We start from the raw sequence: 26,689 nt of genomic DNA, 5'->3' as shown, positions 1-26,689 counted from the left end.
TAATTACTAACTTAGGCTTATACATGTAATTTAAAAATTAGAAATAGTTTTCATATTTTAAAATATGCATCTGTTCTCTTACAATCTACTACTTGAAATCTACTACTTTCTATCTACTTGAAATATGTTGATTTGACTCTAGACCTAAAGAGATGACAGATCCAGCAAAGAACAAAAAATATAAAAATTCAGTAGCCTTTAACTTCTCAGAAGTTCTCAATCTATTAAACAAAGAACACTTCAGAAATTGATACATTTAAGGATTTCGTATTTGCTGTTTCTCTCATATCTGTATTTCACTATGTCAAACTTCTCCAAAAGGTCCTTGCTTTTAGAGAAAATAAAATAAAATATACACAGACACATACGACACACATAACCTCCCCCTCCACATACACTACATATCACAGGAATTCCTACCCTGCAATGAAATTCACACATTAAAGTACACATGAAGTACAAATACCTATATAGATTTCTTGTACACATGAAGTACAAAAAGCTACTACGGGGATGTCAGTTCATCAATGCAAACCCAAATAGCCATATTTGTTCTTTAACAAACAAGAAGACTCAGAGGTACCTATTTTGCCCATGTGTTGGGCTCTGTAGAATGAATGCAAATTCATCATGAAGATCCCAGCTGGTAAGTCTATCTGTAAATCCAACTGCATTTATATTTTATTTAAAACATTTATCTACCTGTTGTTGGAATAGTTATTATAAAGTAGCTATAGACTGGTTACATAAATGAGTGGTGCTCTAGGTCTTGAACATTTGAAAGAACTATGTAATTGTGGTCTGGAAAAAAACTTAAAAGTCTGGTTTTTAAAAAAGGAAAATTGTTATACCCAGGGCAGATCCTTTATTTTTAAGACAATTATATATCTTCAGAGAATGTTTAAAGAACTACCATAAATTCTGTGATCATCACACAACATAGTATGGCTAATTTTTTAAAGACATTTTAATTTGTACTTATTACAACAAAAGCCAAAGGGGTTGGGAGCTTAAGGCTTCTTTTCTTTAACATTACAAGGGTAAATAGAGTAGTAAAAATACATTATGAGACTTATGTCTCTGATCCATATTGTTTACAAGAATTGAAAGCCTTAAAAAGCATGGAAGATTTTAATCAAGACTTCCATTAACTAGCCTACGAATATCCTAGGGATTGTAGAAATGTTAAACAAAATGACTTAATGTAATACAGTATTAAGATATATAATAGCTTTAACCACTACACAACAGGTGATATACAATAGGGAAGCATTTTTTTTCTTCTCGAGGATAAACTATGACATAAAAATGAGCTTCTGGATTAAGTCCAAGAGAAATAAATAAGTATATCAATACATAAAACTAAAAGAAACTAGTCTTTGCATGTAATATATCACTCAGAGTAATGACATACATTTTAAGTGACTATTCAAGTATTATTTCATATATTTTTATTTGATCATACATACGCAATGACTCTAAACAAAAGGTTACTGTTATATTTGACTAAGAGCTATTCACACGTACATCCTAAAAAGTAAGGTTTCTAAATCTTGTTTATATTATTTCAATTATTTACTTTTTATTTAATAATTTAAATATCAAACTTTCCTTCTATAGAGCTTAGGTACACTGTCTTTTGTTTTAGTGTATTGTAAGATATTTAAAGCATGGATGTCTTGGTTTTATGGCTCAGTCCTGTTAGGAAAATATATTGGCAGACACAAAATTTGCTTTTATAAATGTCAATACAAAGTGTGTTTCATTGAAGAGGTGACTCCTACCCATTAATATAATTTTAAATGGAATATCAAAGGTCAGTTTCTACTTGGATCTTAAGGATTTGGACACTTGAATTTTTCCCTAACTTTCCAAAACATGACTTATCAAAAACCATGGGATAAATACCCAGTGCCAGAAAAGCTTCCAGGATGGCTGGGTTGAGAAGGGGACATTTCAAATGACCTTCCTCTAAAATACAGCAATATTCTGTTTGTTTCATTCCCATAGCATCTTACATCCCCTTTTTAATGCTACAAAATCATTTTTATAAAATACATAAATAACTAGTTCCCAAGGTTAACCATAATGATATTACTACTCGAAAATTTTATAACAACTAAGTTTTCAATACCTATTAAATTACTGAATGACTTCAATTCAAGTAGAACTCATTCTGACTCCTCTATTCTCTGTGAAAGATATCATTTCCAGCTAGCCATTGTAGTATGAGTGATCTCCTATGACAGATTTAAAAGCAAATGTCATTATTCTACCATCATGCCACTGAAGCTGGACTAAAGGAATGACAATTCTTTCGAAGGAAACAGACTAAGGAATTCAGACTTCAAAGTCAGATCCCTTGATCATGATCCAATTTAATCCACTCATTTACTAGCAGGGTAACTTTGGGCAAGTGACTTAACATCTCCAGGGGCCTATTTCCTCTCTGTAAAATGGAGATGAGGATAGAAATTACATCAAGGGGTTACTCTGAGGATTAAATATGTCACTATATATAAAGACCACAGCCTGGACCATAGTGTTTCTCAATGTTAGTGATTATTTACTTCTTCCAGTCATCCAAAAGCAAGCCCACCTTTATCAGGCACATAAATAGACCTTGCTAGCTCTTGAAGATTTTATATCTGTCATACTGGTAGAAAGTGTTTCTATTCTCATTGTTGTAACCTATATAGATTTCTTGCAATCACAGTTTAAGAGTAAGCAATTAGACAACTGGTACATCTTCCTCATCCCAACCCTGCCCAAAAACCCTTCTTCTAAGCCATCTTATGGAAAATGGTATTTTAACATTATTAAAAGTTTGATCAAACTATCCTTGGCTCCCCATCCTTCAATCATTCCCTCTTTTCTTCTGACATTTTTCAAATGAAAATTTAATCAAATATTCTAAACCTATATGTAAAGTCTTAGCACCCTAGGCTTATACCATAAGTAATTTTCCAGTGAATTATTTTAGCTGGAAAATTCACCATGCTGATTATTCTCCATGTGACTACTCAACTTGGTCTCTCTGATTTCACCTGCTGTTAGCCTTATCTTTTTTCCCTCTTCAAAATACCACTCCGAATATCACTAGTAAAAAATAACTTTATTCTCTTCACTAAATATGACCTGTTCTTTAGTCATACAGTATCACTCTCTTTTCCTCTTATTCCTTTGATGGAAGTCTTATTTTGATGGAAGTTTTCTTTTTTACCTGTCTTTTGGCTCATACCACCTCAGAATAGTAAACACTTTTTATTCATCTTCATAATTTTTAGAGGGTTTTCATGGCTCAGGATTCCTTCTAGTTGCTAAATTCCTGTTTATTAGTCAAGAAAAGTCAAAAGCCAATATATCATAAAGGAATATTACAAAGTTAGCCTTTGCTTTTTGCATTTCTGTTTCTTGAAATCTTGGTTAATTTTATTCCATTGTACACTGGTTCCTTGAGTATAATGAGCAAAATGAGTATAATTATATTTAAATCTGTCTATACACAAATGCAGTTCAATCCCACAAACATAAATACATCCTGAAAGTACTTCCTATATAGCAGAAAAATGATTAGAACGGCATATTTTAAAAGATGGGATATTTGATAGTTCACTCATTCACCTTTAAAAGATCTGATTTTCATGCTTACATTAAAAGAAACTTTGTAAATGAGCTTAAGAAATTACAATAAATTCAATTTTTTTTCAAAATATTTCAAAATGGAGTCCATGTGTCAAACACTTCAGTAAGTAGCTGTTGGCATGAAATCCATACGATCATCCAAATATACTAACTTAGCCTGGCACTGGTGGCTTATACCTGTAAGCTTAGCTCCTCAGGAGGCTGAGATCTGAGGATCACAGTACAAAGCCTGCCAAGGTAGGAAAATCCATGTGACTCTACCTCCAGGAAAACACTCAGAAAAAAACAGAGGGTCACTCTGGCTTTAGTGGTACAGGACTAGTCTTGAGCACAAAGAGACTCTGGGACAGCACTAAGGCCATGAGTGCAAGCCCCAGGGCCAGCAAAATAAATAAATGAATAAACAAACAAGCAAACAAATTAATAAATTTAAATACACACACATATACAAGTGCACACACTAACTTCAAGGAAACTACTTGGAAACAGATAAATCCTTCTGTATTTATAACCCTAAAACCTCATTTCAGTACATTACACTATTGAACTACTCACTGTATCTCAAGGTAAATAGAAATTCTACCTATAACAACAGAAGTGAAATAGATACCTGGCAGGATCCTTGTTGATGCTACGGAAACACATCTTATTCAAACCACCACAGTCATTAAAATTTCCCCTACAATAATGTTTGAAGAAAATGTAAGGGTTTCTGTTTCATAACTACCACTGTGAGGCAATTCTAACTAATGAAAGTGGAGAAAGGATACAGTTTTCCAGTTTCCCAGTATTTATACATGGCCTGGTAAAGGGACTTGTACTTGCCAATATACTCAACTCTGGTGTTGTCCCACAGAATGATCTAATTATAGGGACACTGGTCCTAACCATTTCAATGTTTCAAACAAGATGCAATGATTTAGCTACAAAGTTATTCAATGCCTCATTGTTTATACTAGGAAAAACTGGAAATAAATTTCCAACAATAAGGAATCAGTAAGATCCTATCCTCTGGAACAATTAGAACAAGATCTAATAAAGAGCCTAGTCAACAAATATGATATAATAGTATACACTGATATCAAATAATGTACATTATAATGAATTTGAAAGCTACTCAATAATAAGCACACAAATCTATGTTTGTAATTTGTATATATATAATATGCTATATATAATATGCATATATGTGCACATATGTCCATCAAAGGACACATTTTATGTTATGTATCTTCTTTCTTTTGCTTAAATATTATCTAAAAGTGCCTATAATGAACATACCATTTTATTCAGAAAGAAAATGGTAGGAAACAATAATTTCACATCCTTTACTACATTCCTATACTCTTTAAATTTCTTTTTCCACTCCAACCCCAAATTTACCCTTGAGGCCAACTCCTCCCCTGACAATCATAGGCATTCAGTACAAATGTGGTCACTTTCATCATGACCACCCATACTTCACATAATTCATCTGTGAATAATGAGATAGTAACTTGAAACAACATAAAGAACTAAGATAGGTTTATAGATTTAAGACTTCAGTGGGATGAATCTGAGCTATTCACATCCATTAAAGGGAGTTTGAGTGATTCACAGCCAATTTTATTTTTATAATTGTAATGAAACAGCTGGGATTAAAGTCTATTCATGGACTCATAAGAAATTTGCACCCACCTACTAAAATTAGTTTCTGCATCCAAAATCTTGATTTGAACATCTGACAGAGCACAAAACAGGCATCAACCCATAATGCTAAGAAACTGAGGAAAGAAACTGTAAGCATGTCATATTCTCACCAGATAGTATTTATTTCACATTGTTCGTCTTTCCTTTATCCTCACTCATAAGAAGCCCTCTAAAATATGATTCTGTGTAACGTGGTTATTTCCAAGGAATGAGCTTTCTTGTATAAAATAAGCTCCAAAACTATCATCCTTAACTGGGCACCAGTGGCACACAACTATAACCCTAGACACGCAAAAGGCTGAGATCTGAGGATGCAGGTTTGAATCTAGTGTAGATAGGAAAGTCTATGAAAAGCTTATCTCCAATTAGCCACCAAAGGGCTGGGATGTAGCTCAGTGGCAAAGTGCTTGCCTAGCAAGTGCAACGTCCTGGGTTCGATCCCCAGTACCAAAAGAGAAAACACAAAAAAATACAGTTTAAAAAAAAAAACCCAACCACAATTAGCCACCAAAAACCAGAAAGTGATACGGTGGCTCAAGTGGTATCATGCCAATCTTGAGCAAAAATGGAAAGAGATATCAACCATGACTTGAGTTTGAGTACTAGTATTGGTATAAGAAAAAAAAAAGAATATAATCCTTAAAAATTGTATATGTGGCAGTTATTTGTGTAAAGTCATACTTAAGAACATACACATCAAATGAATGGTATCTCTTTGCAAATCAACATCTAAAATTTTAGATTTTGGTTCTTAAAAGTTTCAAAATGCATCAATATACACATGACACACTATCACTGATGAATATATTCCCATGGTATGAAATATTTTCTGCTTTTCCTAATGAATATGCCTAAATTAAATCTCCAAAATTGAAAAACTACTTTTAACTTAAGTGTAAAATTATACCACGAAGGTATTTGGTCATTCTGGCTTGAATAATGATGGCAAATATCCTAAGTGTCATATGCTTAAAAAAAAAAGAAAGTTAATATTATTTTACCTTAGCACTGATTGCATTTTAAACAAAATATGCAATAAAATACTGTTGTTCTTTCTTTCCAAAATAGGCTCATATTCCATATCTGTGATATTTATAAACTGCAGCAAGTTATAAAATCTGTGAGTGATGTTACTTCTCCAAGATGAAGATAAGTTTGCTAAAAAAAAAAAAAAGCCAAACACTTCATTTCCTTGCATTAATAATCACAGGAGATTCAGCATTAACCAGTCTGCGGTTCCTTGGCAGGCTGGTCCTATGAGCAATGCTCCTGTCTATAAAGGTTTAAATGTCATGAAGACAATTGATAGGAAGAGAGAACTAAAGAATAGGACAATACTTTCCTGATGGAAGCAAGTAACAAAACCCACGAAAATTCCAGATTTAAGAAAATGTGGAATTTTTGGTAGACAGCACTTCCAGTACAGCCATCAGACTGCGCATTGGCAAAAAAAAAAAAAAAAGAAACAAAACAAACAAACAAAAAAACTTTCTAGATTCACATTGGGACAGTATCTATGGCTGACATTCTGCACCTGTGTTCCTGAAACTTGGGCTGCTTTTTCTTCCACCATCTAAACAAGTCCAACAGTGCTTCTCTTTGGGGACCCTAGTATCTCCTGACTCACTCAGTCTATGGAGAAAAAAAAAAAACGAAAAGAAAAGAAGCTGAGCAATAGATTACACAGGAAATAACAAATAGATATGAGCTAAAGGATCGCTTTCCACACTGCCTACAAACTACAGCCCAATTCACGAAGATATATCTGCTTCCTCTGCCTTAGAAACTCTGCCAGACTTAACAGTCTAGGTTACAACCAAGAGGGCAAGGCTTCACCAAAGAACTTCAGCTCTAAGAACCAACTTACAAAATGAAATTAGCCAACTAGAAAGTCACCAGCAATCAATTTTAATAGACCAAATTTATATGTGCATCATTTTGTTGTTTTTTTATCAGAAACCATATACCCAAGGAAAAGATGAATAATCAGTACACAAAAGAAAAGCTGCCAAAATTTCCATGAGTAAAAACAATTTAAATGGTAGCACTTGCTATTTCACATAAACAATTCAATGCACAGACTTTACTTTTTCAACACTGCAATAGAGATGAGTTTAAACTGTAGCTTTTCTTAATGGAAACCAACAGAAATAAATCAATACAGAACAGAATGAAGCACAGAGAAGCACAAAGACTAGTTCTATGAGTATTTCTGGATATTCTATGTAGTTTTTAATAGGTATATTTTCCTTAGTATATCCTAAAGAGAAACACCATCAACATGGCTTTAAAATTGCTGTTTCACAGCTGTGATTTAGAGAGGAATATTCTTTTTTTCTTGATGTAGTTTGGTACTTGTGTGAATGAACATATACATAATAAAAAGCTGAAAGATATTAAGGAAAATGATTCTTTATATAAATATTTAAAGAAAATTATTAGTGGAATTCTACTTTTCTTTACACTAAATACAACAACAACTTAAAAAAACAACAAATGTCTCTATTCACTTGAGATCATCTTTAGTTTCAAAAAGTTCCTGTGGTCTCCTGTCAGTCGTTGTAAAGGCATTCAATAAAGTTGCTTAGTTGAAGGTCTGCTTGGCTGCCAATAGACTGTCCCCAAGAGAACATTTTTGCATCTGAATAGACTGTCCTGGTATCAACAACCTTTAAACTGTAAATTTAACACCACTAAAGAAAGGTAGAAATAATGTCTACATTGTACTGGCTTGGTATCACATTGACAACATGAACAAATAAGCAGGCTCCTTTCACTTATCTAGCACTCTGCATCTGAGGATCTCAAATGGGATAACAAACATTAATTAACTAAGCTGCAGAGCCCTCCTGAGAGCATAGCAGGCAGTAAGATCCTCTGTCAGAGAGAGATGAACAAAGTTCCTGGGAGGCCTTGCTTTTATGGGCAAATGGCCTAGCTTGGAACTCAACTCACAGAACTTGGAGCTCCACGCTCACATCCCCGCTGCTAAATATCCCTACTGAAATGGACAGGCACAACATGTGGATGTTAAAACTGACACACTTTCCTAGATTCATTTAAGCAGGAAACCAAAATCAATTTCAAAGAAGCTACGTGTTCCCCTAGGTGTATGAAAAATGGTAGTCTAATGATCTCAGAAAAAAATAGTAGTCTAATAACTTGGGCGTCAGAACCTAAGGAAGGGTTTAAGCCAATAAGTTATCAAATGGTGAGAAAGAATTCACCTGAATTTTTGGTTCCTCATAAGCTCCTCCAATAGATTTAGTCATAAAACTTCATTATACTTTAGCATGTTAGTAACAAATGGAAAATCCATTTGACATTGACAAAAATCTTTGTAAAATGTAACAACCAAATTTATTTAATCCCTGTGCACATGGTTACCAGATGAGAGATGAAATTTTCTGTCATAAAATCCCAAGCAAAAATTCCACTGCAACAATAAAATCCAGAATGGATTATCTAGGAAAAACAAGACTAATATATTTATTACTACATAAGAGTTTGCCTAAAAGTAAATCAATACACACATCTGTATAACTATTAAAATATAGAAGAAACTGTCAAAAAGGAGACAAAACTACTCACCAGTCAGTCCTGACTACATTATAGTATTTTAAAATGAAAAAACAAATATTGACAAAATTGACTTTTACCCTCGATAGATTATGGTAAATATATTAAGCCCTTTATAGACTCAAATTTGAAGTCTAAATAAAAACATGAGGTGTCCAACATATTAAGTTCTGGTGAACATTTTCAGGAGCTTATCTATATTTTCTAAGATAGATGGTAGAACTTTTAATATATAGAGTTCTAATATAAGTTTTAATCATTTCTAGCAACAATTCTAAAAGATTTAATAGTTCTTCTCACAACATAAAAAGTCCTCAAATATTTACAGCAATATTTATGTTGCTAATATGCAACATAAATACTCAACATAAATCAATTTTATTTATTTATTTGCCAGTCCTAGGGCTTGGACTCAGTACCTAAGCACTGTCCCCAGTTTCTTTTTGCTGAAGGCTAGCACTCTGCCACTTGAGCCACAGTGTGGCTTCTGGCTTTTTCTATATATGTGGTGCTGAGGAATTGAACCCAGGGCTTCATGCATACGAGGCAAGCACTTTTTTTTGCCACTAGGCCATATTCCTAGCCCATCAACATAAATCAATTTGTAAGCTAGAACTTATGGTATTTGCTTAAAGCATCATGGTCTACAAAGGTAACATTAACCCTCTAAAAAAATTCTATAACAAGTTCACTTTCATAATAACAAGGTGAAAATGTGAAGGCATTTACTAAATAAAAACAAACATAAATGATCCCATATTTAAGGTATGAGGCAAATATTAACCTAGACAAGAGAAAGAGAGTTCAAAACAAAGCCAGAGAAAGGAACTAATGCTAGCACAGAAAACATTGTGAAATTTCAGCTCTTGTGATTCTTATATTTCCTTCCTCCCTTTCAGGAATAGAACAACTTGTCATTACAAAAAATGCATCAGAAAGATTAATATTCTTTGAAGGCAACATTATTACCATGTGCTTTGTGACAAAATCCTAATTATACTCAGTCTATGTATACAAAATTTCCATTTTTATCACATATTGTTAAACTATTTTAAATCAATGTGTTATTGAACTCTTTTTCTAAACTTAACTCTGGCTATCATTTGCCACAGCATTAATTTAAAGATGATTAAGTTTTCATTCTTAGTATTAAGAATTCTATGCAAAAACCAAATAGTTACATTATTATATTAATGCTACATTAAATGTACTACTTATTTTTAAAAAGAACTTTTAAGCTGTGCTCTCGTAGTTTATAACTATGACTCTAAGTATTCAGACTGCAAGATTCTCAAAATTGTAGCTTGAAAACTAGCATGAACAGAAAATTCTGTCTCCAAAAATAAGACTTCAGCTCCAAAAATAACCAGCAAAAAGCCAGACAAGAAGAGCAGCTCAACTGGTAGAGCATTAGCTAAGCAAACAGGAGTCCTGAGTTCAAACCATCATAAATAATAAATAAATAATTTTAGAGCCCATTAATCTCCATTTCTATTAAATAGCTTCCTATTTTGAAATAAACATGCTCAACAGCAAAGTAGTTAAATTTCGATCTTATATTTGAATAGATCAATATTTTTATTACAAACATACATACGTGTATTTTTATCACATACTTACAAATAACTACAGGATATCTCTACTCAAAACTATACCCTTGTATCTACAAAATTAAGGTACATGGTAAAGCTGCCAATGGTATTCTCCTAAATTTTCTCTCCCTGATGTAGGATAATAAACTGAGAAATAATGTATCTGGTGTATTTGCTATAACAACTTGAGACTAATTTCCCAGTCATTAGTGGCTTGACTTCTTAATTCTCTAAGTTGTCTTTACAAGCTCATTAGCAAAAATACCTACCAGTCAAAAATTTTTTAATTCACTTAACAAACTAAATATTCCACAATAAATCAACTGTCTACTCTTCCTATTTCATCTGACCATTTAAATTAAACAACCAAAAAAAAACACCCACCGCTATACAAACATAAAATGTAAACATAGAGGCTCGATTTTTAAATCACACAATAATGACCCATGCTTATAAGAAGATATGTATGTATCTATGTATGTAGCTGTATGTATATGTTTGTGTGTAGTATGAAATTTGGTAGATAACAGCTCTAAAAAGATCATGAATCACAGGTTAAGATCTGGCTATTCGCTGTAGTACATGGCTTAAGGAATCTCCCATTGAGGATTTCTTGCCTCAGCACCTAACATGGAGGAACTGAAACAGAGGCATGAAATGTAATAGGAACTTAAGTCAGAAAATTAAGAACATGGAGACACAGAGCAAAAGAACTCTATGATCGCTATTACCCTCGCCCACTAATACTTTTGTTTTTCCCTACTATTGCTTCATTAGTTATTATTCTAATTCTTATAGGATACAGAACATAAAAAAGGTAGCTAAAAAGGTGGTATATCATCTTTTTGGTTCTATAACCAAAAAGAGTCACACAATTTGTTGCAGATAAAAACAAATTTGAGCCGAAGAGAAGGGCTTTATTGCTCTATGGTAGAAAGCACCTATGGGCCCTCCACTCCAATGACGTGTTATGAAATTAACAAAATGCCTAACATTCATCCTTACCTTAGAACCAGAAGCCAGAAAGGGCCTGTGATTCCAGAAATGTATGGATATATAGAAAACAGTGAGTGCTTTACAATTATATAAATGACAGCTCTCTATGCAATTATTTGAACCAAATTCCCCCATTTGAACCTACTCCTGAAAAGTATATCAACTATCTTTCTTCTTTCCAAAGTGACTCAGGAGAAAAGTGCTCCTTCCATGCAGAATAGATGTTTTGTTTCCTGGGGTACAGGAGCATTTCCTCTTCTGTATTCAAGACCTTCTCTTAAGCTCCTGAGCTTGTCCATGGCAGGAAACATAACAACTTTTATAATTAACTGCAGTTCTAAGGGGTAGTCCACAAATCAAGCACAGAATACCTGAGCAGTGCTGACAGGCTTTAGAGAATCTGCAGGAAATGAGAGGCAGAGCAGCTAAGCAGACTTGGAGAAGAGCATTTTTTTTTCATCTCCCAAGAATCCATCTAGGCAGGAACATCTTACAGGTCAGAGCATTGGAATGACTGAATTCTTCCCTAACTGCATTTTTTGGAAAGGTTAGCTAAGAACACAGCTACCAAAATCATCCAGAACGCTTTTTTTTCTCAGCATTAAGGTGAAATGTTGACATGACAGTGCTTTAGGCAGAAATCAAGTATCACTTACTGGGAGCTTCTGAATTTTCAAAACCTCACGTTATTTCTTGACAATGCTATGTCTACAACATAGACTTGAAGACAGACAGAAACATATATTTTTTTCTTTCCCCTTACTGAAAAATTTGGTTTTGTTTGTTCCCAGGAGACTCTCTTTCTCCCTAGTAGGTCTTGATAATAAAAAATAAATAAAAATAAAAATGCACATTATTCACACTGTTCATGGGCAGACATCTGAGAATTCATGTTTCTTTTTTTCTATTTTTTCCTTTCTTCTTGGCACTGGATGTAGGCATTGTTGTTTCCACATAGGTATACTATGAGTTTAAAATAAAATTAAAAAAACAAAAAACTCCACAACCTAGCTGGGAGCCAGTAGTGCATTTCTACTTCCTGAGGTGGCTGAGATCTGAGAACTGTGGTAGAAAGCGAGCCCAGGCAAGAAAGTCCATAAGACTCTATGTGCAATTAACCACCAGAAAACCGGAGGTGGCGCTGTGGCTTAAAGTGGTAGAGCACTAGCCTGCAGCACAGAATTCAGGGACAATGACCCCACCCAGACCAACAGAAAAACAAAACAAAAAACCTGTCTGTATTCACCATCTCAATTCGGTTTACCTTCTTGTGATTTACATCTCTACTAACTTTCTTATTCAGTCATAGATTGGATCATACCACCTTACACTTTGAAAAGTCATTTGGTTATCTGAAAAGATGTGAAACTTCCCTGCTCCCAAAGGCAGCTTGTCTGTTTTGCATAATCAGGAGCCATGGATGAACCAACATTCAATTGGATCTAAGAGCAAAGATAAACAAGCGACTGCCTATCTAGGGTATCACGTATGTGTACAATATACACAAACAGCACATGAGCTGCTTTCTGCCCCTATACCTTTATCAGTGTAAACTCCTCCATGGATACAGTCTATTTAATAGGATGTCACAAAACATAGCAATACATTGAGAGAGAGAGAGAGAGAGAGAGAGAGAGAGAGAGAGAGAGAGAGAGAGAGAGAGAGTGTACCCACCCCATCGTCCCCTCACCACCCATTTTCCCTTTAAAATATAGGAACCATTTAAAAATTAAACCTTCCTACCCGTAACAGGGACTGAGATTCATCCTTGGACTTGTTTTCTCCTGAGGCGGGAAACTGCGAGGTGAGAGACCCAGACTTCTCCCCAGCTGGCACACCTTGAAGGAATCCCTTGGTCTCCACAGCCAAGCCGTAAATAGGTCTGGCCAGGTGGGCAGCTTCAACATTGGGGCTATCCCTCAGAGTCTTTGTCTGCTCTTGAGTGCCAGACACAGGCGTGAGGAGCCCCAGGCTTGCTTGAGCGTAGGATGGGCTGCCCCGGAGGATGTCAGCGCCCCGCCAAGCCACACTGCGCAGGTCATCACTGGAACTCTCAGTCCAAACTTTGTCTTTGAGTCCTTCCTTATCATCCAGCTTCTCCCTCTTCACCACACTCTCAGACACGGGCTCTCCCATTTTAGAGTCTGGGTTTAGCAGACTGTAGACCTTGAGGTCCATTTTGGGCTCCTCCTTGATGGTGGAGATGGCATGGCTCTCCTCTTCACCATTGGCTGTAGTGATGTCCTGTTCCTGGCAGTGGATGGTGTTGAAGTGCTCCAATAGTGACTGTGTGTCAGCAGCTGTGAAACTGCACTGGCGGCATTTGTAGCAGCTGTGTGCTCTCCTGGAAAAGAAGAAAACAGTCAAGGGAGAACCTGTATTCTGAACAGAGACTGCAGTTTTAAAATAGACTTTAAACACCTGAATTTTATTCCAAGCTATGCAGTAGATAGAATTGCAGTATTCTCAACATCCAGAAATTGTAATTTAATGAAATGGTATTTCTAATTTGATATAAAGAATGTGGAGTTCGTTTTCAGTTATATGAGCAAGTAACAGGTACACATATGCAACACACACACACACACACAGACACACACTGACACGCACCCATGCATGCACACAGGCACACTTTTGAGCCTACATTCCAGCTGATTAGCATTAAAACTGGCTGGCTGGCTTTATTATCGAATTACCTCTCTCTTCATTTTCTCTTGATGCATAATCATCAATTCAGTATGAGTTAAGTCAATATGCATATGTTTTTACACCTGATTTCACCAATAGATTTCACTTTCTGTTTATTTAAAGTGATGTTAAACTAAAGTGATGCTGTTTTTCAGTATAAGTACATTTACATTTCTAATGCAGAAGTCCTTAGTACAGCTTTTACATATATTAAGATAAACTCAAGGTGTTACAAGTGTGTTTTTTCAATGATAAATGTAAATTCAGTTAGCCAATAAGCTATCTGAGCTATATAATCGAGAAAATAAGATACAGGGAAATAACAAGAGTTTTCTAAACAAATTCTATCTATCTATAAGAACATATATCACTGAACAAACTGAGTATCCTCTGGATATCAAATGCAATGCTATTCTTTGCACAGATGTGCTTTTTAAGACATAAAACAAAACAACTTATCAGATCTCAAAATATCTAAAGGGAACACTATGCTATATTAGGATATGCTTGATTAACAAAGAACAATGGAGATTCGTTATTGTAAAAAGCATGCCAGAAAAGTATACACATGATTTAGAATAAGGTAGTCTTTCTTCAACTATAAAAGCCTTTTTTGACCCTAAATAAATGCTACATACAAAGACTTTCTACTCCCCTAACATATGAATTACCAACAGAGTTAACAAAATGATCAGTTGTCACTTAAAGCTATTTCAAGATCAGCTAATCAATTCATTTGCCAGATATTTACATATTGATAGATGTTCCTTGCCCACCTTGCAGGAAGAATTTAAGGAGGAATGACTAAAGCTTCATGTACAACTATAAATAGTTATGTGATATGTGCTAAGAGTACATGGATAGGATGGTTGTAAAGGGAAGGAGATCAAGAGAGGCTGCTTATGATGGACATGTAGATTTTTCTGAGGGAGGAAGGTTAAAAAAAATCAAAGAATAAAATGGAGTTGTATAACTACTTGAAGATAATTAAAGCCACAGAAAACCATGTTAGTAAATATAACTGGGGAAAAAAGGAGCGCTAAGTGTTAGAAGTAAAAGAGAAAAGGAAGCACATTCTACAAAGTCTGAGATACTGGAAAGTGGTCAATGTGGATAAAGGGAAATAATAAAAGACGGGATTCCAATGAACAAGCTAGCAGGATCACCCAAAGATTCTATATCTACTTATTCTGAGGTCTGGAAATATCCTTGAACTGCCCATCCCTTAACCCAATCAATTACTGTAACAAACCAAGACTCATCATTTAACCAATACCTTTCTCATCTATACAAAGTTCTTATTTTTTTGGCCAGTACTGGGCCTTGGACTCAGGGCCTGAGCTTCCCTGGCTTCCTTTTGCTCAAGGCTAGCACTCTGCCACTTGAGCCACAGCGCCACTTCTGGCCGTTTTCTGTATATGTGGTGCTGGGGAATCGAACCCAGGGCCTCATGTATACGAGGCAAGCTCTCTTGCCACTAGGCCATATCCCCAGCCCCTCTCATCTATACAAAGTTCTAATCACAACCCCGAAATGAGTTCATCACAGCCTGCCACACGAGGGTGGGGTGTTTTTCTAGTTTGGAATGTGAGCTCCATTGGACTGACTCTTGTTAGGTCTCATGAAGAGTTTCTCTTATGGACTCCATGCAGGAGTTCTTGCTCTAACCACCTCCAAAACCCAGCCAGGGTGCAGGTGCAGATGCTAACACTATCAGAATCCACGGCACAGTGTGATGAGCATAGAGCAAATTGGAAGCAGACATCTCAGAGGAAACTTCTCAGTAAAGACTGTAAAGAAAAATACATTTTAACAAGAAAGATGTGAAACAGAAATTGCAGAACCAAACTAGGTTCACCCATTTTGCCTTTGGAAAGCACTCACACCTATATGAACCTACAGACTCTGAGGTCTAAGGCCTACTGTACAGAAAGTGAGGTGGAGAAATAGTGCTTTACAAACTTAGCCTACATCCATGGCTTCCAACTCCCAGGTCAATGTTGTTTCTATCCCTAAATGATGAACATTATATAAAGATAAATGAAACTGCAGAACATATGGAAAATGAAAGTGTATGTCTGGCAAAAGTCCCCTGACTGATATTTTAAAGACTGAGGACAATAATAGCTTTCAAAAGAGACTGTGCAAACCAGAGGTCCAGATCTCCTTTTTCTGCTTAAAGAGAATTTTGTTGGCAAAAATCACGACAACAGCCATGATTTTCTTTGTTTTTTAAAGACATTTTTTCTTTATTTATTACTTTTTATTTTGCCCGTCCTGGGGCTTAGACTCAGGGCTTGAGCTCTGTCCCTAGATACTTTTTGCTCAAGGCTAGCACTCTACCACTTGAGCCACAGTGCCACTTCCGGCTTTTTCTATATATGTGGTGCTGAGGAATAGAACCTAGGGCTTCATGTATGTGAGCCAAGCACTCTACCAGTAGGCCCTATTCCCAGCCCCAGCCTGGTCCTTAGGGTATGTAACACAAAAACTAGTAATTTCCACAAAGTACATATGAAACTTGAAGAACTCTCGTCCCCTTATATCAATCCAAAATAAATGACAGATATATAGATATATATAGATAGATATACTTAAAAGACATTACTTTGCAATGTTTGGAGCATTATGAAGTTCTCAGTAACCTATAGTAATGCTCAGCGTGCCTCTCAAATTCTAGCAGGCATAGGACCATACCTTGGGTGTTACATGTCATACTGCTCTGGTCAGAATAAACTTCAAGATATTATGCGTGATCTTTAGAAGAATTCTCAGCATGAATATATATGCATGTACAGCACATAATAGAATATTCAAACAAATTTTCCTGGTAAACAGTATCACTTTGTCACTTAAGCTCCAGACAATAGAGCTAATATTAACAGCCATATATATTAAAAGCACAAATGTGATATTGTCAAGATTACTTCCAAACCAATTTGTTTTTCTATTTCATGGTTTGAGAATTTCCCTTTGAAGTTATTTACTATTAGACAATTCATGTATGCAGATGAAGAAGCTAAATCATAGATCACGTGACAGAAAGTAATATTGATTATGCAACTTAAACCTCTTTACACAATTGCATCATCATCAACATCAACATCATCATCATCATCATCATCATCATCATCATCATCATCATCATCATCATCCTGAGGAAAATATATTTCAGTTCTGCTCTTTTTTGTGGATACTATTTCATACTACGTTGTTTGCTAGTAAATTCAATGTGTCTAGCTTATTCAGGATCTAGGTCCTCATAGATTTGGACATCGTCTTTGACGTGTATTATTTTCTCAGTAATCACTGACAAGATCTTCATTACGATCTTCAGTATGAACCTCCAAAGAGTAAGAACTGATTATGAAAAGCCCTGTTGTAAGAAATATTACTCAAGAAGTACAGTTTAATCCTTTTGAAGCTATGTTAGTTTGGATTCTCCTCTAAGCTATTAAATGCATTTCTGTTTGTTAGCATTAATATGAAAAGTCCCAAGACCTTCAGGGACATTTTCTTCCATTTCTCAGAACCCACTCTGAACCTTTTGCTCCATAAATACTTCTCAAATGAATCAATCCAAGAATAAAATTTGTGTCTTCTGAATTGCCCTAAAATGTCATCATCTACTTTACTGTTACTCATTATCTTTTTTGTTGTTGTTGTTGTTTTGCCAGTCCTGGGCCTAGAACTCAGGGCCTGAGCACTGTCCCTGGCTTCTTTTTGCTCTAAGCTCTCTGCCACTTGAGCCACAATGTCATTTCTGGCCGTTTTCTATCTATGTGGTGCTGAGGAATCAAACTCAGGGCTTTATGTATACTAGGCAAGCATTCTTGCCACTAGGCTATATTCCCAGCCCTCATTATCTAATAATTCAAATCTACATTTATTTTACAATGATATTTTAACTGCCATAAGAGTGAGACCAAAACTTATACAATGATGTGTATTAACCCCATGTAGAACATCACAATAGTCAGTAAATACTTGCTTAAATAAATGAATAAACCACCACAGAATTGGGGATGTTCAGGACGCTGAACCTAATATGTAGGGTCATAAAGCAGGAAAGAAATATTAAGATGTACATACACCTTTTTCAAATGGCCCATTTTGCGTGGCACTCTGAAAACACTTCATTATTTAACAACTCCTAGAAGTTCTAGCTGCATGAAGCCAAGTTTAAAAGATACTGCAAATACAGTGTAAGCTTTGCATCAATTTCATTTCTATATCCTCTGCCAACTGAAAAGCAAACATTCTCCTCTTGCTACCTGAGGAAAAAAGATGTCATTTTACAGGTCCCCTCAGTCTAAGGTTGCCAGGTTAAATACAGTTGAATCTAACAGTTGAATTTAAATTCAGCTGAATTTGAATTTCAAATAATAAACAAATATTATTTTAGTGTAAATGTGTCTCATGAAACCTATGGTATGTACTTACCTAATATTTCGCAGTATGGCCCATACCCCGTTGATTAAACAATCAAGAGATATATCAAAAAATATGATTTAAAAGCTAAATCTGCCTTTTTCTTCCAGAAAAAATGCTATCATATTGTATTTACTTCAAGTCATATACATTTCCTGTGAGAAACATTTATACCAACTGTACAAACTTCTCTTGCACTGTTGAAGAGCATTCAGTTCACAAGTCACATTTTATCCCAACAATAGCACTCATTCATTACTAAAGATTATTATAAATTATTTTCACAATTCATAAAGGACAAAGGAATGCTACCAGAAAAATAAGTCAGCTAAACGATGCTACTCACTTGACTGATAATTTATTTGAAGTTTATTTCTTCAGGGAGGGTGTGTTTCCTGCTTTAGAGCTTAACTTCATTGATTTAAACTATCACTTGAAATTTTCTCCTTGAGTTAATAACTTGAGTTTCACTTTGAATAGTTTACAATATGGTTCTTTTCTTCAATGGCAAAACGAACCAACAAAGAAAAGGAGCAAATATATCATAAATACTAATAAATTAGATTTTGAAGGGTATATTTTGGTAATTACTGAGTAAAACAATTACAGAAAACTTATCACGGAGGTGGGGTAAATGAAGGTGATTAAATACTTCTATTCAAACTTAGCTCATTAGATGTGACAGCTATTAGAGGTAGTCATTTTTGCCCCATATACTTGGTTGATATGTTAAGTAAGGCATATGTGATGTACTGCCCCTGTGGAATGACAGACTGAAAGACAGTTGAGACTAGCCGATGGACAAAGGAGGTATAGATTAATAACCAGATCAATCTTATAGAAGTTGGAAGCAGAGTATTCGGCCTTAGTTAAGTGAGTCGGCAAATTTACAGAACACAATCAAATTGAATTCTAAATAAGATTGTATTTCAGTCCATTCATATTGCATTTGTAAATTGAAATAACCTAATATTTCCTCATTTGTGGTAACTAAGTGGGGGGAGAGAAGCTTTTTTTTTCCAGTGTACTTCTCAAAGAAAATGTTATTAATGTTATGATCTGTAAAACTGCAACTTCTAATTTGCTTTCGAAGATATTTTCTAGAAAATATTAAAAATACAAAGATAATTCATCTTATAAAAGAGAAAGCAAATAAGAAGAGGGAACTAACTTATATAAAATAATATCAAAAAGAGGGATAAAATGCATCTTATTCCAAAACTTGATAACACTCTTACACAGTTTTTAGTACATTTCCAAAGTTTCTCATACATAAAAATATGTAAATAAAAGTGACAAGCCACAATATCCTTGGTAACATTCTGTCTCAGAGATGTTATAACTAACTAGATATTATGTGTACTTTAGGGTTTCAACAGAAACTAATTTATTAGCTACTGTTTAAAATATGACAATGTACCCAAATCAGAATGGCCTCCACCCTTTTAGAAAATGTATTAATGCTTTGTGAACTTGGCATTTTCAGATGTTCTGATAAGTAAGTGCTTATCATAAAAATCTGTTCTTTGGAATTAAAGCACCCAGACTATGTTCTTTGAAGGAATCCTTATGAGAATGGGCAACAGTTATTTTAGTTGGATCATCCAAGGAACCTAATATCAGATGCTGCAGATTAGATTTCCATATTTTATGTTCAAAAGGTAGGAGCACTATTTGAAACTTTTCAAATGCAGTCATAACTCTCAAAATGGACAGATGAGCTCTTCACATACATGTTCAAATCGTGTCCATCTCTCCACATTCTGGCCCACAAGAAAATATTTAATAGCTAGGTGGATAATAAGTAAGTTACTGATTTTAGGAAGTTCTCTCATAGTAGGAAAAACTAAGCATTTGTTCATAAGTTTATTGAGTATATGTAGTAAAAATTAGTGAATCGTTTTAAATTTTGAAAATGTGTAATTTAATGGTACTAAAACCAAAACATGCACATACACATTCATCCAGATTCTCAAGTTGAAAATTGCCATATAATTGCAAAATCATAAACAATGATTAGATTCTTACACATACATACATATATACATACATAAATTTACACACAGAGAAATAGAAAATGAAGTCAGATGCTAGTGGCTCAGCCCCGTAATTCTAGCTATTTGGGAGTATGAAAACAGAAGAATCAGGGGTCACGGCCAATCTAGGCAGAAAGAAAAGTTCATAGTCTCTCTTTCAAAAGTAACCAAATAAGTAAATAAATAATATTTATGGTAGAGGTAAATATAGGTACATGAGTATTTATGAATACATGTACACAGTATGGATAACTATAAACAAATTTAACAAAACATAATTTTTTTCTAATTTTCAAAGCTATGTAAAATACTATCCATCTGTGAACAGTCTTCATCATTCATTTTTATTCATCCAAAACTAAGCTCATAAGATTTATCCATGTTGTAGTTAATATCCATGTTGTAGTTAACTGCCATTTGTTTAAGCTAATTACTGTATAATATTCCACTGTATGAACATTCTATGAAGTGTAATTGTCATGGATAGATAGGTGGAGGAGCTGGTTCTATTTTGTTTCAGATTGATGGTGTCTTAGTAGTGTTCTGTTTGAATAATTACATATATGCACACATCAGGGTTTTTTTTTCCCCTGAGGAGTGAAATTATATACATATAAGCAACTGATATTGACAGAATTGCAAAGTTGAGCTTCTGAAGTTATATACACTGGCCCCTTATATCTATAATGTTTTTTTCTCTTAAAGTCTATGTTTACTACAAATAATTAGGAAATCTCATTTTTAGATAGGTTATGTCTTATATAGCTTAATCTACAATTATTTATTTTGAGGCCTACTTTAATTGCAATGGGTCAAAAATGAATTCTATTTGACATTTTTTCTGAAATCTGGTTTCTTTTCTAGCTAAAAAAAATGCTTCTTTGAATAACTAGTCTGTATCTACTTCAAAAGAATATGCATTCTCCAGTTGTGGAGTAAAAAATGTATATTTTATTACATTTTTACCAGATTATGTTTGTTAATCTCCTGGTCAATTCCTTTAACCTGAACAAGATATTCTGATTAGCACACAGTAAGCTTCTCAAAATTCTCCACTGAAATTGCATTGGCTTTTGTTTTACCAATTCATATGTTATGCATTTATAACTGTTGCATCTAATGAGATGAATCTTATCATTATGTCTCATCATTCTTTGTCTGAAAGTCCAAATTTTATAAAATCAATAACGATATCTTAATGTCTCATAGGTTTATATTTGCTGGTATAAAGTACTTTAGTCTTTCCTTCCTATTTCTCAACAAATTTATACTTTAGATATTTATTTTTGACACAGTACAAAGTTGAAGTTTCCCTTTTTATACAGTAAAGTGTATTTAAAGTGGAAAGCTTAATCTACAGTTTTTAAAAGTTTTATCTTATAATATCTACTGTAAAAGCTCCGGTGTCTAGGCTTTATCATTTTACATTTGAAATTCTATTGGTCTAATTTTTCTAATATATTCACTCTTCCCATCTCAATAAAGTGTTCTTTAGTTTCCTATTTCATTTTTCACCTCTGAGGTTTGGAAGTTATATACTCATTTCCTGTTCTTTTGTTATTTTTCATTTTTTTCAATTTTTCAAATATGCCTAACAACAACCTAACTCACTAACTTTAAACAATACAATGGTTTCCTAAGAACATCTTAATTCTGGTCATACGCCCTGTGGAATTTACATAGTAACTGCCTAGTACATTAGGCGGAAACAGATCTTGTTTGTTTCGATTTATTCAGATGTTTTCCAGGTCCATGCTTTTCTGAAAATATCTACTTTTCTTCTGAAACGGTTGTTTAAATGGGTAAACATTAGATGGATTTATTATTTCATGCCCGAAATTCTAAGGCTCTCAATTTCAAATACATCTACTCACAGAGTAAAGATGGTTCTGGATTAGCAAAACCACATCAGGACTTAAAAGTAAGTGTAAACGCATTTCACTGCCCTAGGAACAAAGTGCTATTTTTTTTTATTGTTGTTGTTAATAAAATACACAGAAAACTGTTCTTTGGTGTGGAAACTGACATCCTCAAAAGCTTCCAAAAGTACAGATTAAAATGTATCTTACCTTGGCGATCTCAGCTCATTCCTAACTATCGTGATGTTAAATGCTCATGGGAATTTAATTTACATAAAGACACTCACAGAGCCTCTATCAGACATTTGACAGTGGTTTAAATTGGGTAAATACAACAGGGAGCATGGAAAGAATAGTCCCTTCCCGCTGGAGCTCATTTTTATTACTGAGTATTAACTAAATCTTAACATTGTTAAGTAGTATTATTATTCATACTTCTATTGCTGGTGAGATAATGTTCTTTACCTAATAGGAAAACTGTTTTCCCAGAAAATTGATCCAGCAATGGGCTCAGCTTCCTGGAGAAAAATAGCTTATCGAAATCACCTGTAGATGTATATTCTTTGGAGGTGGAGTGTTGTATATATTCCCATTTGGTAGACCTCATTATGAGTAAAAGATAGACAGATAGAAAGATAGATAGATAGATAGATAGATAGATAGATAGATAGATAAATAGATAGAGGTACTATCTTCCACAAAATCTCATTCCTTCAAAAAAGAATGTATTATCAAATTTTATGTCATTTTACAAATATATATGCAAAATATGCCCATACCCACACATCACCTCTGTAAAGCTCAGAGAGAAGCTATGTCTGCTAGCTCAGAAATGAATTAACATGCAGCTAACATCAGAAGAGCCAGAAACACTTATCACAAGTGTGAACACATATTTGACTGCAGGACTGTGTCTTTCCTAGGTCTGACCTTATAAATTAAACAGTGTAAATCTCTAGTCAGTGTTTACTGAACATTTCTATGCACTGTGAACATTAAAATGCCCTTCGAATTAACATCTGACATTATTGGCCTATGGCTGGACATGAAGCTCTTCATTCGCAATGACAGGAAAGACAGGCACTTCTAAAACAGAGAAGGGACTGCCTAAAAATCTTGGGATATAAAAATTTGAACAACCCAATTTGTTAAACAAGAATATTGAATCTACATATGGAAAGACACTTAAAAAGAGTAAATAAAGCTTTAATCTGGGTGCCTAGAGGCATAATAATAAGAAAGCAGCTAAGTAATATCCGAACACCTGTATCTCCAGGGCTTTGCTGAACTAATTCCTTCTTATAAACAAGTCTCAGTTTAAATACTCCTTCCCTGGGGAGCCATTCCTAATCCATCCTTATTAAGTGATAGTTAGTATATTAGTTCAAACACTACTCTTTATGACACTCATCATCCTTATACTGGTGTGTGAGTGCTTTAACTTCCCTACCAAAGTATTAGTCGTATGAAGACACTGTCTATATTTGTTTTGCTAACTCAAGTATAGCCAATGTGTAACACTGAATGTATTTCTGGAATTCATTCACAAATGGATGCCTAAATAAAATGAGGATAAATAACCTAAACACCTTTCTAAAAGAATACGCAAGCTAATAAGGTTTATAAAGAGAATAGGGTCAAAACTGAAGGAAAACACTAATTCAAATTTCCCATAATGACAAATCTTAAAGTAAAAAACAAAGGCATATCTCAGGTGGATGCCAGTGGCTCATGCCTGTAATCCTAGCTACTTAGGAGCCTGACATTTAAGGATCACAGTTCAAAGCCAGCCCCAGCAGGAAAGTCCTTGAGACTCTTATCTCCAATTAACACCAGAAAACCGGAAGTGGTGCTGTAGCTCAAGTGCTAGCATTAAGTTCAAGAGCTCAGGGACAGCACTCAGGCCCAGAGTTCAAGCCCCAGGACTGACCAAAAACGAGGGCTGGGAAAGTGGCATGTGATTTAACAGTAAAGTGCTTGCCTAGCATGCATGAAGCCCTGGGTTTGATTCCTTAGTACCACAGAAACAGAAAAAGCGGGAAGTGGCATTGTGACTCATGTGGTAGAGTACTACTGGCCTTGAGCAAAAGGAAGCCAAGGACAGTGCTCAGGCCCTGAGTTCAAACCCCAGGACTGGAAAAAAAAATGCCCAATCTCACTTTAAGAGGAAAATGAGCAACACATCCTCAAGCTGATTATTTCCCAGTTGGAATACAGTTTAAGCTGGAACTTCTCCAGTAAAAATTTTGAAGTAATTGGTGTCCTATTATGCCAAGTAAAATAAATGGATCATGTTAAAGCAGTAAACTACCACCATCATCAAGAGAGAATTGAAAAATGCACTGTAACTGGCATAGAACAGATAGGAAACAAATGAGAATCTGAAGTTAGGAATCTATAAACATAATATCTCCAAGTCCATGAGTTATCTTTTATGGGACCATGTCCTATCACCATCACACAGGATCCCCATTCTCCCTTGGTATTTCACCCACCAAGTCACTCACCTGTAGTGTCGGGAAATCTCTTCCTCCACCTGGGTAATAAAATCACATTTGGTACAGGAGTGCTCTTTGCTCTCCTTGACAGACGGATGCCCTTCTGATCCTTGAAGATGGTTTGCTTCTTGTTTGACATCGGACACTTGGGACTCATGCACAGTCTCGTAGTGGAAGAGGAGCACATCTACATCAGGGGTAGAGAATGAACACTGGTGGCACTGGTGTTTGACTCTGGAGCTTCCAGCCGCCCCCGGAGACAAGTGCAAAAGCAAGAGTGCACAGTGGGAACAATTACTTTTTCTACAAGCAAATGGATAAGTAATTTCTCCAAGGTGCTTTTCTGGGCTGCAAAGGCCTCTGGGACAGAATGGACAATGTTTAATGGTACACTTATGGATGTTATGGAGCTGTTGGTAGTGACGGAGAAGTGGCCCTACTACAATGACATCAGGGCCATGGCTTTTAGAATATCTAAAGTCGCAGAACTGACAATTATAGCTTGTTACCATATTATCCTCTGCTCCCTTGCTGGAGAAGTCTTTCTTTTTAGCCCCACTCGAGCCCTTTTCTGTCTTGGTCATTGGCTCTCCTTCTGCACTTTTGGCTAGATCATTCTGATTAATGACAGAACCCCTGGGAAGTTTATCATTCAATTCTGGGTTAAGGCCACCTGACTGCCCTGATCCATGCTGCTTTCCATAATGTTCTAGCAGCTTAAGGGAGCTAGATGACTCACAGCTGAAGCTACAAAATTTACACCAATAGTAACTGGTGGCCTCTGTACCATTTTGTCTCGAGGAATCAAGGGGCTTGATGGGCACTGAATAGCCGACAGGAGTGTCATCTCCCGCCTTCACTGTTATCTTATCCTGCCATTTCCCCAGGTCTCCGGGCTCGCTGGCTCGAAGCGCAGGGATGGACTTGCTAGAGTTTTTCTCTGAAGGTTTCGCACCCTCAGAGGAGGGGAGAGAAGCTTTGATTTTGTTTGGGTGAGTCTGTAGAAAATGTTGTTCGAGTTCAGTTGAAGAGTTGCCCATATAAGTGAAATTGCAGAATTTACAGCGGAAATACTTGGTGTTTCCTTGGCAATCTGGGGTTTTCCGTCCAATGCCAATGAATGTTCCACCGGAAGTGACCTGGAGTGTAGAAGAGATAAATGTTACTTTAATGGTGTCACTCAGTGGGTGCTCTATAGGGGGAGAGGGGGACACCCTCAATGATTCCACATCAAAAGTACAATAGCTTTTAATGAAGTCACATGACTAAGCAGAACCAAAAATGAACCCTTCATTTCTCAACAGCTTTTCTTGCAGTGTTTCTTTATATTAAACATTTCAGACTCAAGTAACAGATGAAAGAAAGTAATAAAAGCACTATAGCTAATCCAAAAGACTTAATAATATGTACTTCAAAAAAACTAAGAAAGTAGTTTCAACTGAGTAGGTTCAACTACTGTTTCCTTCAAAGCACATTTCTCCAAGAGCTGCAAGCGACTGAGTGGTATTGTCAAAATCAGAGGCAGTTGCACAGAGATTAGTCAGTGTGAAACTTCTCCAAGGGAATCTTCAGCTCAGCCCCTACTTCAAGGAGACTGCAGACAAATATGACATCTATGCTTGGGGTAAAATAAAGGTAGTTGGATGACCAAGTAAAATGGCTTTTATGAGAACCCA

The 26,689-nt window shown here is 35.3% G+C and overlaps 1 protein-coding gene across 11 annotated transcripts in view; it reads right to left on the bottom strand.

Moving 5' to 3' along the window:
* Positions 1–26,689, bottom strand: part of Trps1 (transcriptional repressor GATA binding 1) — a 229,393-nt gene that overhangs the window by 138,512 nt on the left and 64,192 nt on the right. For 10 of the 11 annotated variants that reach the window (XM_048359238.1, XM_048359245.1, XM_048359242.1 and 7 more), the window contains 2 exons: positions 25,023–26,152; positions 13,245–13,845 (listed from right to left, as the gene is read on the bottom strand). In XM_048359238.1, coding sequence (XP_048215195.1) covers positions 13,245–13,845; positions 25,023–26,152 — 1,731 coding nt within the window. The remainder of the gene's footprint in view (positions 1–13,244; positions 13,846–25,022; positions 26,153–26,689) is intronic. The other variant, XM_048359249.1, reaches the window with a different exon arrangement.

Source organism: Perognathus longimembris, chromosome 12, assembly GCF_023159225.1.
Source record: "Perognathus longimembris pacificus isolate PPM17 chromosome 12, ASM2315922v1, whole genome shotgun sequence".
Lineage (NCBI taxonomy): Eukaryota > Metazoa > Chordata > Mammalia > Rodentia > Heteromyidae > Perognathus > Perognathus longimembris.
Note: the sequence above shows the minus strand (reverse complement) of the source record. Positions and strands in the feature narration are given on the sequence as shown.